A 22,884-nucleotide genomic window follows, 5' to 3' on the forward strand; every position below is an offset into this window, starting at 1 on the left:
TTAAATCGATATTCATGATAGGCAAGACTGGAACAGCGGTCTGTTTGGCACAAGATGGCCCTGGGACATTCTCTGCTTTTCCTTGTTCAGTTTGTTCTCCAAAATTATGTCTTCTTTTTAAGTTGCGTATTGTACCAAACATTCCCTAGTAGTTTATCATAAATTGTGTAGAGTCCAGGATTTAGTTAGTGACCTCCTCCCCCCCCCTACCCTGTTTCATTAGCCAGATTTTCCACAAGGTAACTCTAGACTAGTCTTGTCTCTCTGCCATTATTTGGACTTTCTTCGGCTTACATGGTATACAGATGTCACCCTTTCAGTTGTTGCTGGGAACCGGCTGGACTTACTCTGCCACCGTTCCCTTTCTTTATTCCAAATTGCGCCCTCTAACCGCAGTAGGAGGGGCTTAATATGCTGCCACCACTAGGCTCCTACAGCGGCACCTAGAACCGCTTTCTTCTGGGTAGCTGTCGCTACTAGTGTGCCCCCTCGCTGGGCACCTGGGCTGGTACCCGTGACCTCTTCCTGTAGATCAGGGTGCTTCAGATGGATCCTCCCTGGCCTATCTCACTTTCCAGAGCTGTTGGGTAGCGGGCAGAACGTTGATGTTAGACGCTGGGTTCCAACCTCAGAACAGCTGGAAAACGAATTAGATTTGGGTCTAATCTGTTGGTCACAGAAATTTACAGCAGGGTAAGTAGTCGTCAAAGCAGGTTCTTGAAGCGAAATTATGTTTTATTAGCTCCAGCGTTCTAATAAGGACAGTTACAGCCACTAGTTGAAGATACTAGCGATATCCATAAAGGTACAGATGGAATGATACATTACATGCTCAAACAGCTTGCTTTTCATACACATTCTGACCCACATGTCAGCAGGGGGTAACACTGCCCCTTGATCCTCCCCTACCCCAACACATCTGAGTTATTTTTAGTATCAGGATACAATATGTTTTCCCACACATGGATTTACATGCAATGCAAAGGGAACAATATTTACACTACTCTGTTATATGCTAAAACTTGCTGCTTGTATTATCTGAGATGCAGCCACACCAGACATATTATCTACCAATCAGCTTCCTCGTTGTGGTTTAGGAACCGTGGTGAAATAGGCACCTTTATCCATGCTTGGTGGAAACATTTTCATATACAAGGATCGGACTATGGCTTTGAGATATATTCCACTTGGCAATTCACCCAACAGAGAGATATGTTAAGGGGATATTTCCAAAACTCTAATGCCCATAACAAGCTGGTTTATCACGTCACATTAGCTACCGGAAACCACAGTCATTAAAAGGAGAACCTGGTACTTGAGCGGATTAATGAGTTTATGAGAACGGAGAGGATCAGACTCTGTCAATAACACCTATGACCATTTTTGAACATATGGAACCCTGGACTGGATATTTCCAACTCTTATTTCTACATATATGGATTCATGCTTTGTTCTGTGATCAACTGCCTCCCACCCCAGGGGCAAACGCAGGATTTCTAGAGAGGGTTTTTCAAGCAATGCCGCCAATGGGCATGACCAGCATGCTTGGGGGTGTGTCTATAATTTTAGACAGTGCTGGGCTGCTCTCCAACTCTTGCTATCCCCATCATATACACGGGGCAAGCCATATCAAGCATACAGTGCTCCCGGCTGGAAGGGGGGGTTCCCAGGCACCAGGACTCCCCCCAACCATCCCTGTCCCACCGTGATTATTATATTCTTTGGAGTTTACCTGAAAATCATTTTATGTGAAACCCTCCTGTGTTTGTAAGAATGGTGGAAAACCAAAAATAACACAGGGGAAATGTAAAATGTTGCTTATTTGTCCTCTTATGTTAATGTGAAGTTTGACTAATAGTAAAATGGTGATGTTGACCGATCTCACAAAAAATTCAAGATAAAAGCTGCAATTTGTTTAATTTTCTTAAAACAATACATAATTACAGTGGTGGAAAATACAGTAATGTTTACAATATTTTGTTTTGATTGTAGGATATCTAAAGCACAGCACTGATTTCTGTATAAAGATACATTAAATATACTCTCTCTAATTGACTGTTGCAAAGTGATGGATGTGATCACGTCTAATCTCGTCACAAAGAACAATGGCATTATCTTATCTATATAGCACCAAGCCAGGTAGTCCGTTTTTTCTCTCTGGCAGATAATTTAGGGGTCTATTTATCAATAGAACCCTTTTAGCATTGATAAGGCTGATTTTCATAACAGAACAAATATTGTGTCCAAACAAGTACTACTATTGTACTTGTTAAAGCAGCAATCCCACATAGTTTTCTTTTCTTTAGATAGCAAGTTAAGTACCTTTTTAAACATGCACTTGATAGTCATTTTTCTTATCTATCTTCTTGCAATTCATTATCTCCTTTTCAAAAGATCTCTGCTTGGCAAACAAACATGGCTGCCAGACACAGTCTTACAGCTCTCAGTATGTCATGTGATGGCAGAGGGGGGAAGGGTCACAAAGGTCAGAGGTGCATTCCAAAGTCTCTCTGCTCACTACATCATTCAGTGTGGTGACCCTTTGAAGTATATGTTCAAACGATAAAAAACCCTATTGCCAGCGAAAAGACCCAATTTCACCAGCAATAGGTCTTTTCACCCTTTAATAAATCGACCAGTTAAGGCAGTAAGCTCCCTTGGGGCAGGGAGAGATGAGTTACTTCCTGAAATCATTTTTAAGGGGAGTTTGATTAGTCTGATTATTGTATTCAACCTTCAACTCCTTGTTGTCAATGATGATTTTAGTTTTGAAGTGGGAGGGGACAGAAAAACCTGTATCCAATCAAACCATTCAAAATTTTCACAGCAGTATGGAGTATTTCAAAAGATTTCTGTGTTGATTGTGTGTGACACAGTAACCCGTCCACTCATATAATTGCGTAAGTCAAAACAGGTCTGCCTGTGACATGGGCAATGTCATGATGTAGGGAAGTGAACATTGTACCTTACGTAGTGGTGCTGTCTTATCGTTAACGCTGCAATCCCATAAAAAGAGAATGCCAAGTGTCATGTGACTACCATGGCAACCACAGTCACGTGACAAATGACACTGCCACTAGAGAAGCATTGAATACCATTCTTCTCAGCACGTTTTTGTTCACACCACAACCATTTCCTCCTTCCTCTGCCATCATATATGTGGAGGGAAGAGTCTGACATATCAGATGACCTTCTCCTCGAGAACAAGCTTGAGTGCTGAATGCATTCTAGCTGAGAGACTCTGGAGCCATATCCGTTACCCACACAGAGATTTTGCAGAGTAAAGATGTATTTATTGTAGGACATTGATAAAATTGGGTAAAAACCATGCCATTAAAAACAAGCAAAATAACAAAAAAATGCAGTATGATGTTTTGCAGCTTCAAGTGTGATATTCATATATTCTTAGATAATATACAGCATTTTCATTGTAAAAGCTTTTTCACTCCGTCTCGAGCGTCATCGATGAGACTGATAACGTTGCTCGGCAAAGCCGTTTCCACCAGAGATCGTGGCAGTAAACCCCCCAGTTCCGGCTGGATGAACACCACAAATTTGGAATGTGCTGGATTCCTGGACAAAATAAATGAGTCATTTACTAGGCATTTTACACACAGGTACTAGAACTATACACTCTCACAAAGTTACATTACACACTAATAGGGTTTACAAATATCCCCTTTTTCCACCACAAATCTTTAATTGCCACTTATTTTTCTGTAATTTAGATTTCGATACACCCAAATTAATGTGATAACTGGTAACAGGTTCTTAGAACCGGGTATTATTATTTGGTATCTAAACTTAAAGATTGGGTGGATTGTATGGTCCACTGGAACGTCAGGTCAGATGTGTGTCCTGGTTTTACATTCCGCCAATGAAACATTCATGGTTTTTCCAAGGCCCCCATATTGTCTATTCTGTAATCATATTCCTATATACTATGGCTATTGCTACTCACAGAAGCCCAATCTTACTGCAGTCTGTCTCTCGCCACAACACCAATCAGAGTAACAACACACTCCACTAATCTCTACCACTTGGTTTGAATGTCTACAATGACGCGGACAACTGCTCACCAGCTGGATGAATCTAAAGGGGCTTACTGCTATAAAGAAGGTAAGTACAACCTACCAACAAAAGAGCAGTGGGGTAACCCTGGAAAACCATACTCTGTCCATCAATTGTCAGGCGTTTTTGTCATTTATCGGCACACTTCAATGAGTTCTAACAGAAGGTAAAGAAAATCTTCCTGGGTCCACCGCTGTTTCTGGTGGGGTTAGCACTAAGCCTGGGACCTGGCTAATGTACAGCAATCATTATAAATTCTATGTTCTTCGATGTAGAAGCTGCACTTGTGACCTCTGTGCTGTACTGAAACCTGGGTGACATTATTATGAGGGGTGATTAGAGAAATCTGATCCACGTCTCACTTTGATTTTGGGAATGGTAGAGGACTAGTAATCTATTACTGTCTGGCATAGGAATGGAAGTGGCCCCCAAAAAACATCTTCTCTTAAGGATTTGTGTATACAGGTGCTTTGTACGCATGTGCAATTTTTATATATATATATATATATATATATATATATATATATATATATATATATAGCCAAAACCATTTCCGGTAATGACATTATTACTTTCATTCCAGGGCCTGCCTGATAACTGCCCCATCTACACATATCGGCACATACTTGGTCTAAATATACTTAAGAAAAGTAGCTGAACAAATTTGGTGGTAAAATTGAAGTCACTGAAGGCCACTTACAAAGCAAAATGCTGTTTGGTAACACAGCGCACCTAGGATTTGAATCTTGCACCAGCTCCGAGCTGGTGCAGATTAGGTTCTATCTGTAATTTGCACTATCTAGTTGCACTTCGGCAGAGAACCGCATTTATAGGTGTATTTTCTTCAATTGAAAAAAGGCTTCAAAACGCAAAAATGCCAGATGTAATAAAGGCAGTCTTGATGCCCCCTCACACTCATTAATTTAAGCCCTAAATGATGCTAAACTGAGCTGAGAACTGATAAATTTAAACCAATGAAAGGAATGATTCTACAGTTGGTAACAGGTATCTTCCATGAGAGCAGAGTAATCTCACACCTTGAGGCACCCTGGAGGGGCCATCTAGGTGCACTGGTGCAAAGCCAAGTCATTATGCTGTGGGCATTCAGTGCCTGCCATACATGAGTCTACTAAGTGAAAAAGCAACTGGGAATACTCACCGAATGGTGTTCTTTCCATTATTTGACCATTTTCTTATATAATGCCAATCAAACTGCATTTCTCACCTTAAAGTTTAATGTATCTGACCTACTTTTTTCCCTATCCGGAGCACCACTGAGGCTGCACCATGCTATATAGAAAAGGCAAATCATGTACACTCACGACTTCAAAGTGGCTGTAGCGCCTCCATGATTGCGACTTCTGGCTGGCCATCATCATCATCTATTTATATAGCGCCACTAATTCCGCAGCGCTGTACAGAGAGCTCACTCACATCAGTCCCTGCCCCATTGGGGCTTACAGTCCAAATTCCCTAACATACACACAGACAGACAGAGAGACAGACAGACAGACACAGACTAGGGTCAATTTGATAGCAGCCAATTAACCTACCAGTGTTTTTGGATTGCTACTCAAAACGCCCCCTTTCCCCCCACACACTGTCTCACACAGGGCTCCTGGGAGGTTAATATCATTTTTAGATTAGGTGCTAATGTAGTTTTAAGACAAAAATATATTCTTAGTCTCAGTCTCCTTCTCCTTACCCCCATCAATCCTCAAGTGGTTAAGTTTGGCTTCGCAAGTTCTACAATAAGAGTGTTCTATTTGGTTTTGTAGCTATCTGAAAACTAGACTCCATGATGAAAAATGGTCGGAATAATGAATTTTATTATATACTTACTCAGGTAGCGGTGAGCAAACATATCCAGATGGGTTATTGAAGCCACGAACGTGAGAATTAGTTACTGGGCACTTTTCATGTTCCAAGCTGATAGCTGCATACAACAAAAATATACATGGTTAAAATAATAAATAGCCAACATTTATTTTTTTTAAAGCAAACTATTGTGATGATTCCTGCCACTAGATGGCACTAGCAAGCTGTATAAGAACTATACTGAAAACTAGATGAGGCTAATGAAAAAACATGATATAAGAAGCGCTGCTGAGTCTAAGAATATAGACAAATACGCAGCAAAAAAAATTGCATATTATAGTATACTGTGGTACAAAAACATATGTATTACATTTTATTTGCTGTAATTAAGCCATTACTACTTCTACCATATTTGTACAGTTTTCCCTATTCTGCCTTTGTTTGTACAAAAGTCTCAGACTGATTGCTTTATTTTGCTCTAATATCCTGCTGTCCTGCCCCAGATATCTCTGCCATTTAGTCGGAGCCCTTATGAGGCAAGTTCTGTTGGGGGTGTGGCTGGGGAGATGTGGGGGTGTGGCCAGGGATGTCCAGTTTCTTAGCTCTGAGAATCGGGTACATATGGAATTAATGGGAATAGGGTTCTAGGACATTTAGTACATTTATTACCCAAAATAAATCAAGAGGTTTCTTTTCATGGACGCAGCAAACGTTTTGTCGCAGGGTTATTGCAATCTGGGGGTAAATGTATTAAACTACGGGTTCTTCAACACCCGCGAGTTCGGCGTCTTCGGCGTTTAAATTTAAACTTCCCTTTACAAGGCAGCGCTGCTTTAAATTTAAACGCCGAAGACGCCGAATTTGCGGGTGTTGAAGAACCCGGATATTAATACATTTACCCCCTGGTCCCAGAAATGTAAGCCCTATGCTTAAAGTGAACTATCATCATCATCATCATCATTTATTTATATAGCACCAACATATTCCATAGCGCTTTACAATTGGGGACAGACACAGTAAGCTAATAAACAAACTGTATAGAACAGACAAAGAGGAGAGAAGGTCCTGCTCACAAGCTTACAATCTATGGAACTATAAGGTAATTTATTTTGAATGCTTAAACCTTTTAAGCATTAATCAATGTATATGAAACCCAAATATTCAAATAGTTAACACTGTACATACTTAGGGGTATATTTACTAAACTGCGGGTTTCAAAAAGTGGAGATGTTGCCTATAGCAACCAATCAGATTCTAGCTGTCATGTTGTAGAATGTACTAAATAAATGATAGCTAGAATCTGATTGGTTGCTATAGGCAACATCTCCACTTTTCCAAACCCGCAGTTTAGTAAATCTAGCCCTTAGTGCAAACAATTGTTTTAATTTGCCAACTATTTTAGCAATGAAAGGATCAATACAAAATTCTTCAACATCCTTATTGTACAATTATGGAGCACATCACACTCAATGTTTATATTATTTATATCATTTACTGACAGCTTTGTAAAATGTACTAACAACTAACATTAATTTGTTCTTTTTTAACCATTTTTCTTTTATTAAAGTTGTTTCCACATACGTGTAAAAGTAACATCAATAATTTCAATTGACATTGATCAAGTCTATCGTTGTACAGGCAACAAATGAGAAGCTTATTTGTATACGCAGAGGTTATAAATGGTTGATGGTTATTTTGTGCCAGACATTTCATAGTTAAGTTAAATATATGTTTTTGCAAACACTGTATAGTGATTTGTTATTAAGCATTAAGTATGAGTTTATATATTTAGGCATCATGTTTTCATTGTTGTTGGATTAGGTCAGGGGTCAGGGAACTTTTTTACCTTTTACCCCCAAATATATTTAGATACGCCAAAGTTACCCCCTTGATTTGACAGGAAGGAAATCATATATTATTAATTATTGCAATTCAACATTTTATTGAATCTGTTCAAAATGTCTTTGAAAGCTTCAACTTCAAATCTTCAGGTTTTGGAGAAATGATGTTGCTTCATTTTTCATACGAGAGCATCAATATTGGGGCATTTTGATGTCAGAGCAATTCGGATAAAGTCTTCAGCGTCCAATCGATTTCTCTGCTTTGCTTTTATGTTCGTTAGAGCGGAAAATCCTTGTTCGCAAAGGTAGGTTGTTGCAAAAGGCAGCAACTTTTTGACTGCCTCCTCATGTGCAATTTTGATGCCTTTACAGCTGTTGATATCCAAAAATATGACAGATCTGCTTTGTTTTCAAATGCAATACGGGCTTCATTATTGCATCAAAGCTCAAGAAGTGCCTCTGCCAACCCTTGAGACTCTTTTGGTACAACAGCAATTTCACATTTAAAGGGGTCTACAATCCAACTGAAGGCATGTGAATCGGCAGCATTACCCCCAGGAATTTCATTTTTACCCCATTTGGGGTAATTTACCCCTGTTCCCTGACCACTGGATTAGGTCCATCTGGAATAGCCTTTGTTTTATGATAAGAGCAGATGATTGATGGAGAGGATCAAAAATGGATCAGAGGATCTTGCAGATAGATGCGTGTTTCATAGCAGGTAGTTTAATGAAAACATTGCAAGATCGGCTCCCGTATAGGGTTGGATAATGTGTTTTTTACCCGAGTTTTGGGAAAAAAAACGTTGGGTTTGTTTTTCTTTTTTAAGGGAAGCCTCCATCAAACCCATCTGCATGACAAGTAATAGTTTCTCTTTAAATAGTTCAAGGGATGAAAGGGTATCCAGGGTCCACATGTGGAGAACGGACAACTCCAGTTGTCTAAAAGGCCTATTATGACCCCCTGAAATATTAATATTAATTATTTGATGATAGCCCGTAGCTTGTAGCCAAGCCAAGATCCCAATATATTTCACAGTAGTTTTTGGGTGGGCCTGTTGGAGCCATTTTAAAGTGCACTATCTACACATGTGGCAATAGCAGAGTACAACAGAAGAGGAACAGCTGAAGTTTCCGGACCCACCGAGTTTCAGCTGAAGAGCAACTCACCTTCCGGACCCACAGCGAGGCTCAGTTGAAGAGCAGTTCACCTTCTGGACCCACCATGAGGTTCAGCTGAAGAGCACTTCACCTTCTGAACCCACCATGATGTTCAGCTGAAGAGCAGCTGGTGTTTTGGGCCAAGCTTGAGGTTCAGCAGAAGAGCAGTTCACCTGGACCCACCATGAGGTTCACTTGAAGAGCAAATTACCTTCTGGACCCACAGCTAGGCTCAGTTGAAGAGCAGTTCACCTTCTAAACCCACCATGAGGTTCAGCTGAAGAGCATTTCACCTTCTGAACCCACCATGATGTTCAGCTGAAGAGCAGCTGGTGTTTTAGGCAAACGTGAGGTTCAGTGGAAGCGCAGTTCACCTTCCGGACCAACACCAAAATTCAGCTGTGGAGCGGATTTCTCATACTCTGTAACCTACGATGGACCCTCACCGTGAATATGTTCCCTTCACTTTTCTTCAGAGAATCTGTTTTCCCACATTCTGTCCAACTTCTCTTCTTTTGACATAAGCTGGGACCTTTGTATCAATGTTTGTTTACTGTTTGTACTGTAATTTTTCTGCACATTATAACGGTGCTATATAAATACTGGATAATAATGATGATAATAATAAGAAGAACAACAGAAAGATATCACATTATTTACTGACCATTTTTTTTTGTTACTCATCAGCAAATCTGACTTCTTTTGATGGGACTGTAAGTAAATATACTACTAATCCCTAAAGTGCATGGAATAAATTACTTCCTTCCCTATCAATCTCTTACCTCAAGTATCTTCTAAGAAGCCTCTGAAACTTCTGCACATGAATCTTCTACAACTGTATGCTATGAACAGGGCATCTTATAGGTTAATTCTATTAGCGAGTTATCTAATATATTTATTCTATTAGCGGATCAACTAATATTTATTTTATTAGCGGGTCATCTAATACATTTTTGCTATTAGCAAGTCTTTCATGGGATAGAACTTTGTTTTTTTTTTTTGTTTAGCTTTTTAACGTTTTTAAATATCCGTTCTGATGGCGTAACACCGCAAACTGACATCATAGTGGACAAGGGGGAATTCACACTGCTGAACACCTCCTCCCCTTCTCCCCACAATCTCTGCAATGACAGCTGGTGACTAGGTCAGGAACCAATTGTTTTGGGCCCCATCAGGCTTCACAAACAGCGCTGAAATGTGATGCTGGAATGCAAAATAGCCTTTAGCTCTCCAGCTGTGCTACAGGGCATGACAATTCGGAATTTGTAGTTCCATGGTAGTTAGAAAGCTACAGGGTGTCTAAGCCTGGTCTTAGGGCTCAGAGGGTGGAATTTGGAATGTGTACAGTTCAGTTTTATTACAAGAAAGTGAAAACACGTCCACACTTACAATTAGTAGTGACAACTCCTCCGTCATATCTCCTGACGTGCACAAGATCTACAAATTCTCTTGGTGAGATAACACCCATAGCATAACTGTGCGTGATACAGTGACAGATTACTGTGTCCTTCAAAAGGAAAAATATATTAGTTGCACTCCATACACAGAGAAAGCAGATTTCAGACATACTTACATACTCTCCCGGGACTTCCGGGAGCCTCACGAATTTTGGGAAGTCCTCCCGCACTCCTGGAAGAGTAGACATCCTACCAAATCCCGGTGGAGGAGGGGCTTAATGACGCAACTCACTAAATTAGATCCCGGCCTACCGCTCCAAATGTCGACATTACACAGCAGGAGGCGGGGCCACAGTGAAACAAAGGCGTCACCACACCCCCTCCTGCACATGTCACATGACTTCGCCTCTTGGATCTCCCTTAGCGGAGTTTATAAAAGTATGATTTCAGATGACTATTAACATATAAATAAATTATTTGTTTTGTGTGGTTTTTCAAATATTGCTTTATTTGCAGTATGAAAAAAGGTAGCCATTAAGGAAAGTAAGGTGAAAAAAAGGAGTAAATGTTTTTCGGGACAAACTATGTTACAATGTAAGGGGTGCAAATTAGTTTATTATTGTGCACATAAGGAAAATACCGGCTTATTTTTCATCTAGCACACAAAAATACTTGACAGCTTTATTGTTACACTGAAATTTAAGGTTGATCTAGGACACACCCTACCCCAACTATAAATCTGTCCCTACTTTTTAAATTTGCAACATGGTTTTGCCCAGGTGCAAAGTTACTCTTTTTTTATGCTTAATGACTCAGGTCCCAAATGAGGAACCATACTAATACAGTCAGACACTTTCAGAGCAGAAGTGCATGTCACGTTCATGTTGGGACAACACAGCAGCACAAAGTTCTATTGCAATCACTTGTTTAAACAGTTTTCTCACAGAATTCCTTACTCTTCACCTGATCAGAATGCACCTGCCTACCTACACCTAAAGCTGGATAGACGTTTTCAAAATGCTTAATTGTTCCAGACAGAAACGTTTTCACTGATTAAATAAAATCATTAATGATTGTCTTTTTATCTCTATTATAATGTCATATTTCATACAGAGGATACATACACCTGCGTCTTCATTTTCATTAAAGGCTGTCTTCAGATATTCATAAATTTTAATATAAGATGCCCCCAAACCTAACAGTTGTGATAATAGTAAGCTCCCAAACCAACCTCTTTAAGTTTCCAGTGCCCCCCAACACTATCAGTATATCCTAGCAACGCATAAGGGTGAGTGGAGTTAAAATAAAATATGAATTGTCATAGGTGTCCTGGTGGGCATCCAGTTAAAATATTAAACCAATAGAAATGACTGTGAAATAATTTATCCTGAGATGATTTGCTTTAGGTATTTGGGCAGTCAGCCCAGTGTGGGATTAACTAGGGTAAGTATATCAAAGGGTCCACATAATATCAGGAAGCCAGTGTAATATCATAGACCGGACAGAGTCTCTACGTCTATGGACTCAAACCTGAAAATCCAATTCCCTTCCTGCAATCCATTTAGGATAACTATCTAAATTATCTTTTTCATGAAAACAGAGATATATTTGTATTGAAAGGAGTTTGTATTGTAATTTAACAAGAAAATGTGACCCAGTGGCTAGTCAGACAGAGGGGACCCATGCAGCTTTAAAGAACAGAAGCTGTCATCATCAGCTGTCATAGAAAATATATAAAACTTCAAAGCACCAAAGTACTCTTCTTCATATTTCATGTTTTGAGCAATCTCTGTGCCAATCAAAACTCAGAGAGAGGAGCTGCATAAAGTATGCCAACTATAGACAGCAGCTGTACAGAGAAACTATGGTAATCACTTATCTTCCGTAATATTGGACTTAATATATTATATCGTATTTGATATGCAATTGTGTGCTATGACCTGTTTTTTGAATGGTGAATTAGGTCTCTGTCATGTGTCAGAGAAAAGAAATGGTAGTTATTAGAATTTTGGATTATTTTATGATTCACACCAAGATGTAAATTTCCTCCCCACATTAGCATATGCTGCCCTTTTGATTGTTTCCCTCTAGGGTCATTCTGAAAACAAAAACCTGTATATTATTGGCAATTGTAAGTTTTCGGGAATCAATTCACTTGAGAGCTGTCCATTTAACTTCTGCCACTACCTGTCATACAGATCTACGTAAGTGCTCTATTTTCCTTATTTTTATCCCCTTATTTTCTCTTATTCATTTTGTATGTAAGTTATTATATGCTTTTTCATTGTATCGAATGCCCTGTACCTTTTTATATTAAATCTAAAGTTTAATAAGTTTGTCCATGGTACTCTAACAAATCCATAAACCTTCTAAGAAGAGTTGTTTGGTTATTTTAACCAATGCTGTATTAACCCTTGGATTGCTTGACCATGTTAACTCTTCGCATGCTAGAGTATGAAGTAGCATAGAGTGTGTCAGTGTGTACATTTGGAGAACAGAGTTCTAGGGTCCTATTGCCCTAACACAATTGTTGGTAGCAGCAATTACATGTGTATGGACGTGGAGACCTGGTTAGGGGTGTGTTTCAGCTAGATCTGTGACCTGTGGGGGAAAGGGGAGAGCAACAAATCCTGAAATCCTGTTTAACCCCTTAAAGCAACACTAAAATTATGGATTTGGCGAGCACGTTCGTGACGCACATCATCAATGATGTCAGTGCAGCCGCACTACCAGTGTAAATCACTATTTGGACTGGAAGTTTGAGTTCCCCAAAGCCAAAGTAATGATGCATCGGAGGTGGATCAGAAGACGTCAGGGGAGATACTTCAGCCTAGGTTCGGCTGTTACAGACACTTATTGGTATCTAAAATATTGCCGTTAGATAGTATATTTTTATGAGCAAAAATGTTAGTTGGGTCAGGAGGTATACTATAATAGTTTCTAAAATGTTTTGGTTACCCTTTAAAAAAGAATTTAACCAAAAAAGAATGTTCTTATCATCTATATACAACTATTGCATTAATCTCTATGATGGCCACATAACTGAATATAATTATATAAAATACTCTGTCTGCTGGATGTCTAATTTTTAAGATTAAAATTGCTATATTGAGTTATTTGCCTCAAAAATAAGAAAATGGATCACCTTATCAAACTCTTCTACAATGGAATAGGATTTGAGGGTTTTGTCCCACTTTGGTCTGTATTTGGCAAGATACATAAGCGGAATAATTGTTTCTGGGACTTCCTCAATTATTCCCTCTCCACGATATCTGGATTTTCAAGGAAACAAAAAAAAAAGGTTACAGCTATATGTATATATACTTACTACATATCTAGAGAGATCTATGTGTCATCTATTTCCTTCCCCTGCCTCTCCTTCCCATCAATACCCCACAAATCAGCCCTGTCTCCACTCCTCTACCACTTTCCCCCATCCCCTGTCCGCCAATGGGTCCCCTCCTAGGTCTGTGTCTTACATCATTATTTGTCGGTCCCTGTCTCAACTGTGGCACTCCAGACTTACCCGCTCTCTTCAAAAATGCTCCCATAGTGCAGAATGGCTGTGAATAAAGTTAAATATTCATGCTGACTTCAAGTTCATACTCACCTCACCTCTTACAGTTCTGCCCTATCACTCTCTACACAATCCTACTTTAAGGCTTTCATTTCCTCCTAATCCTCACGCTTCCTCAAAATCAACAGTACTCAGACAGCACTCATTGTCTTTCCTCCCTCTAGATCCTTATCCCACCTTGATCTCTCTATCACTGTCATCGACACCACCATCTCTTCTGTCCACCATCTCCGCTGTCTGGGCGTCACCTTTGACTCGTCCCTCTCTTTTGCCCCCCATATTCAATCCCTTGCCCAATCCTGTCGCTTCCAACTACGCAACATTGCCCGCATCCGGCCCTTCCTATCTCAAGATACCACCAAAACCATCATACATACACTCATCATTTCCCAGCTTGATTATTGTAACCTTCTCCTCACCGGCCTCACCCGCCCTCACCTCGCCCCCCTTAGTTCCATACTTAAAGTGGTCACGAGACTTATCTTCCTTTCACGCCGTTCTTCTTCTGCCTCCCCTCTCTGCCTGGCCTTACACTGGTTCCCCTTTCCCTACAGAATTATTTTCAAGCTTCTCACCATCACTTACAAGGCACTCTGTAACACAACTGCCCCTTATCTCTCCAACCACACTGCCTCCCGCTCCCTACGCTCGGCCAATGACCGCTGCCTCTCCTCCACTTTGATCCCCTCATCCCATTCCCAAAGATTTCTGCTGAGCTGCCCCTCTCCACTGGTATGACCTCCCACGCTCCACATGACTGTCCACTAACTTGTGCTCCTTCAAACGGGCACTTAAAATTCACCTCTTCCTCAAAGCTTACTAGCTGTCCACCTAATCCTCTCTCCATGCTCATTCTCTTCACCTCTCTCTTTTCGGCCCTTACTCGCTCCTCCTCAGCTTGATCCCCTCTTCTGACTTCCCATTGTGCCTGCTGTCTGTTTGCCCTCCCTTTAGGATGCAAGCTCTTATGAGCAGGGCTCTCTTCCCTCCTGTCTCTATACCAGTCCTTCTGCTACAATTTCTCTGTAATTGCTATGCCTGGAGCTTCTGCAGTCTTGGTTTACTTGGTTTTTGTTCTGTACTGTTTTACTCTGTATGGTCAACTATTTGTAGTTTGTACAGCGCTGCAGAAATCTTGTGTAGCCCTATAAATAAACAATAATAATAATAATCCTCCAACCCTCTTTTTTCCTTCTTCAACTCCCTCCAGTCCCTTCCCCACTTCCATTCTCCTCATCACTTTCTGCTATCAACTTTGCTACCCACTTCACCTCCAAATTTGATAAGACAAGACATCCCCTCACATCAGTCCCTTCTTGTCCCATCCTCTCCCTCTTTCCTATCTGCTTTGTTCCCCGTTCCACCCTCCTCTGTGGACGTTATATCCATCCCCTGCTACCCACTGCCACCCCTCTTCCTAGCCCATCCTCCTTCTCTTCCTTCACTCTAGTATCTACAGATGAAGTCCGCACCCTTCTCTCCCCCTCCACCTGCCCCATCTCCATCCGCTCCCACCTCCTCTGCTCCCTCTCTCTTGGGGCCTGTTCCAACTTTGCCCACCTCTTCAACTTATCCCTTTTCTCTGGAACCCTTTTCTCCTCCTTTAAAAATGCTTTCATCTCCCTCATATTCATATATATAGTCCCACCCTCCCTCTCTAATTATCACCCTATGTCCCTCCTTCCTTTTATCAGAAGAAAAGAAAGAGGAGAAAAATGTGCTTTTGGAGGCACTCAGCGATCTTGTAATGAATAAAATTTCTAATGCTTTATTAATTCCATTTAAAATTGATCCCTCCAAATGTAATAGCGAAATATAAAAACAATAAGTGACAACTAAGTGAATTAAAATAGCAAAGGTTGGGGCGTGGCCTGTCAGCCATAACGGACGGTCGTGCTGTCTTTGAGCTCCGTGGAAGCCTACTGTCAATAGGGACTCCACACTGCTCCCCACCAGTCAGGGCCCTGCCTATATAGCTTCCGCGACTTACCGGAGGTCGCTGCTGTACTCCAGACCACCCCCAGGATATCCGCCATGCTCCTGGACCTCCCGACGGTGGTGAGGCCTAGCCCGCGCCGGAAAGCCGCTGCCTCGATTTTGACCCCGAGGCCGCCATCTTGCCGCAAGGGCGCTTTTCCCCACAGGACCTCCGGATTGTAGGGCAGCTCCCTGCCATTTGGCCTCTCTCCCCCTGGATCCAGGAGCCCCTTGGAGTCTACTGGCTGCGCTGTGTGGCTTGGGAGCCCATGTCCATCCTGGGAGCTGCTGGCGCTGAATTGGCCTGCTCCTGTCTTCTAGCAAGCGGTGAGTCACAATACCCTCCTTCTGCCTGGATCACAGACAGACTAGCACATCTCCATAGTGTGCAAGTGGATCCATTCACCAGCTTAAACCCACTTCATAGAGGTGAAAATCTCCCCTCCTATAATTATACAAGTAATCCTCTTTCTTCTTTGAGGCTGGCTGCCCTACAAATTTCTAAGATCCCCTGCTGGGAATAGGAGTTCGGAGGAACATAAATCTTCATTGTTATTAACCCACTTGGGTCAACCAGATCTATACAATAGAAATTGCTTGTTCCTATCTGCACTTCAACACCAGTGCTGCCACCCAGTGGCTAATACCGGACACTGCGCTCTATAACTTTCTAAGAAATAATACCTATATATCCATAGGTCTCTTCAGTGCTTATACAATACCAAAAAAAAACGTAAGCACCAACCTACAGCTAACCCCCCCGCCTGGTAGCATCTGCTCTAAGCATAGTTTAACTTATCAACAGACATTATCTGCTACCAGTATTGGGCGGTGAATCCATTTATTAAGAAGGACCTTGACCGACAAATTCCTTACAATGTGGGGGCTCCCACACTTCCCTTCAATTTTTCCACCAGACGATCGACAGATGTTTAGATGCTAATCATGTCTCTCTATCCCCCTCGGCCCTGAACCACTTATAGCAAAGCAACCGGCCCTCCTCCCTCACTACTTCCTCAACGGGTTTTCTCCCCATTCTACTACGATGCCCAGGGGAGGAAAGAAACCTCCAGGAGGAGATCTCCTTCCTTATCTCTCCAAACAGAAAACTCCGGCCAGATCTAGTGATCACTCTGACTCAGATCCTGAAAATGAAGACTGTTCTCCTTTGACTCGCCGAGACTTTCTATCTCTCCTCAAAGAACTGAAGGAGGTCAAAACATCGGTCCAAGCCCTCCACTCACTCAAAGCAGATATTGCTGAAATCGGCGGTAGAACCAATCATCTGGAACACAGAGTGGAAGAAGTGGTAACTTATCAACAATCATACGGAACAGACCTTCACCAAATTCGCCAAGACATTATCCAGCTGCAAGAAGGGCAAGAAGACAAAGACAATCGAGCACGACGCAACAATCTGAGAATCCGCGGGATACCGGAACAGATCGAACCAGCTCACTTGGACCTTTACCTCAAGAAACTCTTCTCTCAGCTCTCCCCTTCTACTCCCGAGGAACACCTTCTCCTGGACAGAGCCCATCGGGCGCCGAGACCCCGCTCCCAGGACCCGTCCCAACCCAGGGACGTCATACTTAGAATGCACTACTTCACAGCGAAAGAAGAAATCATGAGAGAAGTCCGCCGCCTTCAATCTATCACCTTCAACAATGTTACCCTTCAAATCTTCCAGGATCTTTCCCCAATCACCTTAGCCAAAAGGAGAGACTTTAACCACACTTCTTCGACAGCGGCAAATTAAATACCGTTGGGGATTCCCCTTTCGCATCCTGATTTGGCATCAGGGCTCAATGCTAATGGCCAGAACTCTCTCTGAAGCCCACTCCCTACTCCCGAAACTTGGAATTACTATCTTCCAACCCCTTCTGAGTCATCCGTTCTCCCTCAGAAAACAGCAAGACCCTCGTCACGTCAAGCTCCCAGTACTGAATAGTCCACCGTGCCGACATTATCGCCACTACCTGATGAAGCTTCCGTGACTTGATTACCATTCTCAGGTTTTGTTTTTTCTGTAATTTGTGTTCTTCTCTTACCAATGGGCCCTCACCTCTAGTGAGGTCTCCCCTCATCTTGAGGGGTTCACATAGGAACACTAGTTTATTCCGTAATGTCTCACATGTTAAAATCCCGTTATGTTTTGTATGCCACTTGCTATATTATTACATGGTTAGGTTAATCTTGTTTAATATTGTCCGGTGAGCCCTAGCTCCTGTTGGATCTTTAACTTTTTTCCCCTGTACTGTGCTGCATTATATTCGCTAGTAGTACTGTTTATTAGCATCTCTGCTGGGTGCTCTTGTGTCGCAGACCCTCACTACAGGTGCCTCCTGATGGCCCATGTTGTCATCTGCCTAATCTTCCTGCTTTATTTATCCACCTAACCTGTTTTGAATGGGGGCTGTTGCATGAGACCACCCGATCAGTTATCAATCTTTGTTTCACTGCACTAGCAATCTATACCTCTTTACCATGAGCAATTGTTAAATATATGGTTATATGGTTCCAGTATTTCACTACAATACCACTTGAGGCTATTCTACTCTGTTTGGTTACACTGATATGTCTTGTTCCATATTTCTACTCTTCGCTATACCTTTGCCCTCTTCCTCTTCCACTCCCTACCGTCCCCCTCCTATACTTCACCTCAACTCCCACCCCTTACAATATTGCACGAATTCATTATCCCCACCTCCCTCCCAGGTTGCTTCGCCCAATACCCACATTTAATCCACTACCAAAGCCTCTATTTCAGGTACCCCAGGGGGATACACCCCCCTGACCCGTTCTTTTTGGTCAGCGCGATGCGTCTACTGGATGCCTCGCCACGCTCCCCTGGAGCTGTTAGCTCCTTTGCTGACCTATGTACTCCCCCAGTACATAGTATCCTCTCCCGATGTCGACACCACTGGTGCCGGCCTACTCTGCCGTGTGACTTACTTCCTACCCTTTCCCCTCCTTTTCCCACCACCAACCTTTCCCTTTTTCAAACCGACCACATGAAACATTCAGATATGACTTTCTCGCCTACCCCCCCCGTGTACTGCACAACCCCCCAAGTGCTCTCTTATCACTTTCTTGAGACTTCCCACGGCTCCCTACACATTGGGCTCTAACTCTATCTTTTTCCTTCTTACCCCACATGGGTCTTAGAGTTCTCTCTTTTAATGTAAAGGGCCTTAACACCCCCCAGAAGCGCGGTAAACTCTTTGCTACTCTCAAACTCCATACAGGCGATCTAATTTTCTTACAAGAAACGCACTTTCTACACAACTGCCACCCTGAGTTACGCTCAAAAATTTACCCTAACACTCATCATGCATGCGACCACTCAGCCAAGAAACGCGGAGTGGCCATTATGTTTTCGCGTCACCTTACATTTGAACTCATTGACTCACTCGCTGATAAAGAGGGTCGGTTCCTCATCTTAGTAGGTAAACTTAACAATAAACTCTGTACCCCGGTTAACATCTATGCCCCCAACCAAAACCAACATTGTTTTTTCTCAAAACTGGATACTTTGCTGACACGACTCCGTCAGGGGGAACTTATAGTAGCGGGAGACTTCAACACCGTCCTAAATAGCTCTCTCGACCGTTCTTCCCCTGTGGCTGCAGCCCTACCCATTTCAGACCCACTCTCCTCTAAATCTCTCCTCAGTCTCATGAAGTCCCAGCTTCTTTATGATTCCTGGAGAGTAAAAGACCCAACAGCTCGAGACTACATGTTTTACTCCTCACCTCACCAATCTTATTCCCGCATAGATATGATCCTGCTCAGCCATGACCTTGCCTTAAACCTCCAGGAGGCCCGGATCCATCCTCTGATTTGGTCTGACCACTCCCCCATCTCCATTGATCTTTCTGGCCTCACACCTCGTCCACGCCCCATGACATGGCGCCTTAACGAATCTCTCCTCCACAATGTAGACATAGTATCCCAGCTCAGATCACACCTAGAGACCTACTTCGAATTAAATGACTCTCAGGAGATCTCTAAGTCTACTCTCTGGCTGGCGCATAAAGTGGTCATGAGGGGACATCTGCTTAGCATGGCCTCCAGGAATAAAAAAGAAACTCTCTCCAATATCAATAAACTCTCACTCCAACTGCATGATTTAGAAATCCAACATAAGAAGACCCTTGACCCTGCCACTTTAGTGACCTTACATAAAACAAAAGCTCAACTGGATCTCCTTCTCTCCAAACAAGTTGCCAAGCGACTTAAATGGCTTCGCCAAACTTTCTATGAGAAAGGAGACAAAGCAGATAAAATTCTGGCATCACGTCTCTGCTCCGTTAGGACGAATAATAATATTGTCTCGATCCGTAACTCCCACAACCAGCTTCTCTACGATCCTGCGGCCATCAGAACATCCTTCCAACAATATTACACAGAATTGTATAACCTCCCACCCTCCCCCACCTCCCCAACACAACAATCCAACGCTACTCTGATCTCAGAATTTCTAGCCAACTCCAAACTTCCGAAATTACCCCACCAAGCTCTTAAACATCTCAATGAGGAGATCTCGATAGAGGAAATCCAGCAAACCATTAAAGGGCAAAAAAAAGGCAAAGCCCCGGGCCCCGATGGTTTCACGGCCGCTTATTATAAGAAGTTTTCAGGCTTGCTTGCTCCCCACCTGCGCTCCCTTTACAACAATGTTCTTCAGGGAGACTCCTTCCCCCCTGAAATGCTCGAAGCTAGAATTGTAGTAATCCCCAAAGAAGGGAAGGACCCGTTCCACTGTGCAAGTTACAGACCAATCTCCCTTCTTAACCTTGATTTGAAAATATATGCCAAAATTCTGGCGAATCGTTTAAACCAAATCCTCCCTTCCCTAATCCATTATGACCAAGTGGGGTTTATCCCGGGACGCCAGGCGAGAGATAATACCAGAAGAGCCATTGACATTATCCACGTTGTCAACTCAAGGATCTCCCCAACTATTATGCTCTCTCTCGATGCTGAAAAAGCATTTGATAGGATCTCCTGGGACTTTATGAGGGCCACCCTTGAGGCCTTTGGATTTGCTGGCATCTTCCTCACTGGCGTCCTGGCATTATATACGACTCCTCTTGCCAAAGTTTTGATTAATGGTATACCCTCAGACCCGATCTTCATCCAAAACGGCACAAGGCAAGGTTGCCCCCTATCACCCCTTATATTCACTCTGGTGATCGAACCCCTGACTTCCCAGATTAGATCCAATCCCAACATTTAGGGGGTGCAGGTGGGTAACATCAACTCCAAAATTTCTCTTTTTGCGGATGACGTCCTCCTCTCTCTATCCCAACCAGCGATCTCCCTTCCCAATCTCTATGAAATTCTTCAAGCCTATGGGACCACCTCTGGTTATAAAATAAACTATGCAAAATCAGAGGCCATGCTGCTTCATGTCTCCCCTCGGGAAACGGATCTCCTCCAGACAACCTTCAATTTTAAATGGCAAAAAAGAAAGATCAATTATTTGGGAGTTTTCCTCACCTCACGGTATGACCTCTTCTTTCCTGAAAACTTTCCTCCCCTTTTCGCTAAGATGCTCTCTGACCTGACCTCCTGGAAACGCCTCATTATCTGCTGGCTGGGCAGGATCATAGCAGACAAAATGTTTATTATACCAAAATGGCTATACCTCTTTCAAACACTCCCGGTCGCAGTTCCTGCCTCCTTCCTTTCTAACATACAAAAATCCCTCATCCGTTTTATTTGGAATCATAGACCCCCACGGATCTCAGCCAGCATTCTCAAAAGGCCAATCTCTTCTGGCGGCAGAGGTCTTCCCGATATTAAACTATATTACCTGGCCTCCCACTTTTCACAAATTGTTACCTTATATACCCCCCCAGGCTCCACTTCCTGGCTCAATATAGAATCGGCTTATACTGCACATCGTCCTCCTGCATCTAAAATGCTCCCTACTATCAAGTTTGACATCAAGCTATGGGATTTTTACTCCTTTAAACTGAAGCTTACCACACAACTATCCCCCTTAACCCCCATTTGGCACAATCCTGTATTCCCTCCTGGACTCTCCGCCGCGAGAGCTCATCTTTAGAATAAAGCTGGCCTTAAATTCCCGATAGACTTCTCCAAAGCAAACCACTGGCTCCCACTGGCGGAACTTCAGCGTCACTCCCCATCCCGCATACTTAGTCCGTTTGAGTTTTTCCAAATTAGTCATTTTTTGCGGTCCCTGCCACCTACTTATATTTTGCGAGATCTAACCCCCTTCGAAGATCTTTGTAAAAATCACCCTAGGGACAGAGGCTTGATATCCCAACTTTATGGTATATTTATTGCTGCTGTCCTTCCTACTCCGAGGGCACATAAGGCTGATTGGGAAAAGGATCTAGGCCCCTGTCACACTTCTGGTATCACAAACGAACCCAATAGCCAGGTATTTCTGAATTCAAAAGGATTTATTTTGGTATACAAATAAATCTCCAGTGTCCAACAAATAAAGTCCAAAGTAACAAGAGTATAAAGGTCTGGTGGAAGTATCAAGTACTTGTAGTTCAAATCACAAGGAGGCAAGGTTCTGTGGAAGCATCTGGTTCAGATACAAACACAATACTCGTGCAAAGGCTTCATAACAGGAAGTGCCTTTTCTAGGCCCAAACAGGAAATGGGATCCAAGATGGAATCTTCATGAGACAGTCCCAGCCATCTTGGATAAGGGCTATTGTAAGGGCAAGTGCATAACAGAGATCCAAGATGGAAACTTCATGATACAATCAAGGTGTCACTCACCGGACTGTGAGTGCTTCTTCCCGGACTATTAGGAACCGTGGACGTCCTCTATCCTGAGGGACTGCGCATGCGCAGCCCTTTCCAAACCTTCAGTGTATGTTCCTTTAACTTAATTGGCAGATCAGGCAACCTCCCTATATTAAGCACCTGTGGTCAACACCACGTTGCCTGATCTTGGAGTCTCATTCCCCATGAGTCTCTGAAGGTGTTCCTGTGTTTCCTTGTTTATTCAGCCCTGCTGATTCCTGTGGTTTCCAAACCACTTCTACCTC

At 42.6% G+C, this 22,884-nt stretch overlaps 1 protein-coding gene across 1 annotated transcript in view; it reads right to left on the reverse strand.

Annotated features, from left to right (window-relative positions):
- Positions 1-1,956: 1,956 nt before the first annotated feature.
- The window catches only part of STARD6 (StAR related lipid transfer domain containing 6), a 40,070-nt gene continuing 19,142 nt past the window's right edge, over positions 1,957-22,884 (reverse strand). The window contains exons 4-7 of the mRNA XM_075193743.1: positions 13,433-13,559; positions 10,280-10,397; positions 5,914-6,007; positions 1,957-3,573 (exon numbers count right to left, since the gene is read on the reverse strand). Coding sequence (XP_075049844.1) covers positions 3,426-3,573; positions 5,914-6,007; positions 10,280-10,397; positions 13,433-13,559 — 487 coding nt within the window. The 3' untranslated portion in view covers positions 1,957-3,425. The remainder of the gene's footprint in view (positions 3,574-5,913; positions 6,008-10,279; positions 10,398-13,432; positions 13,560-22,884) is intronic.

Source organism: Mixophyes fleayi, chromosome 1 (assembly GCF_038048845.1).
Source record: "Mixophyes fleayi isolate aMixFle1 chromosome 1, aMixFle1.hap1, whole genome shotgun sequence".
NCBI classification, from domain to species: domain Eukaryota; kingdom Metazoa; phylum Chordata; class Amphibia; order Anura; family Limnodynastidae; genus Mixophyes; species Mixophyes fleayi.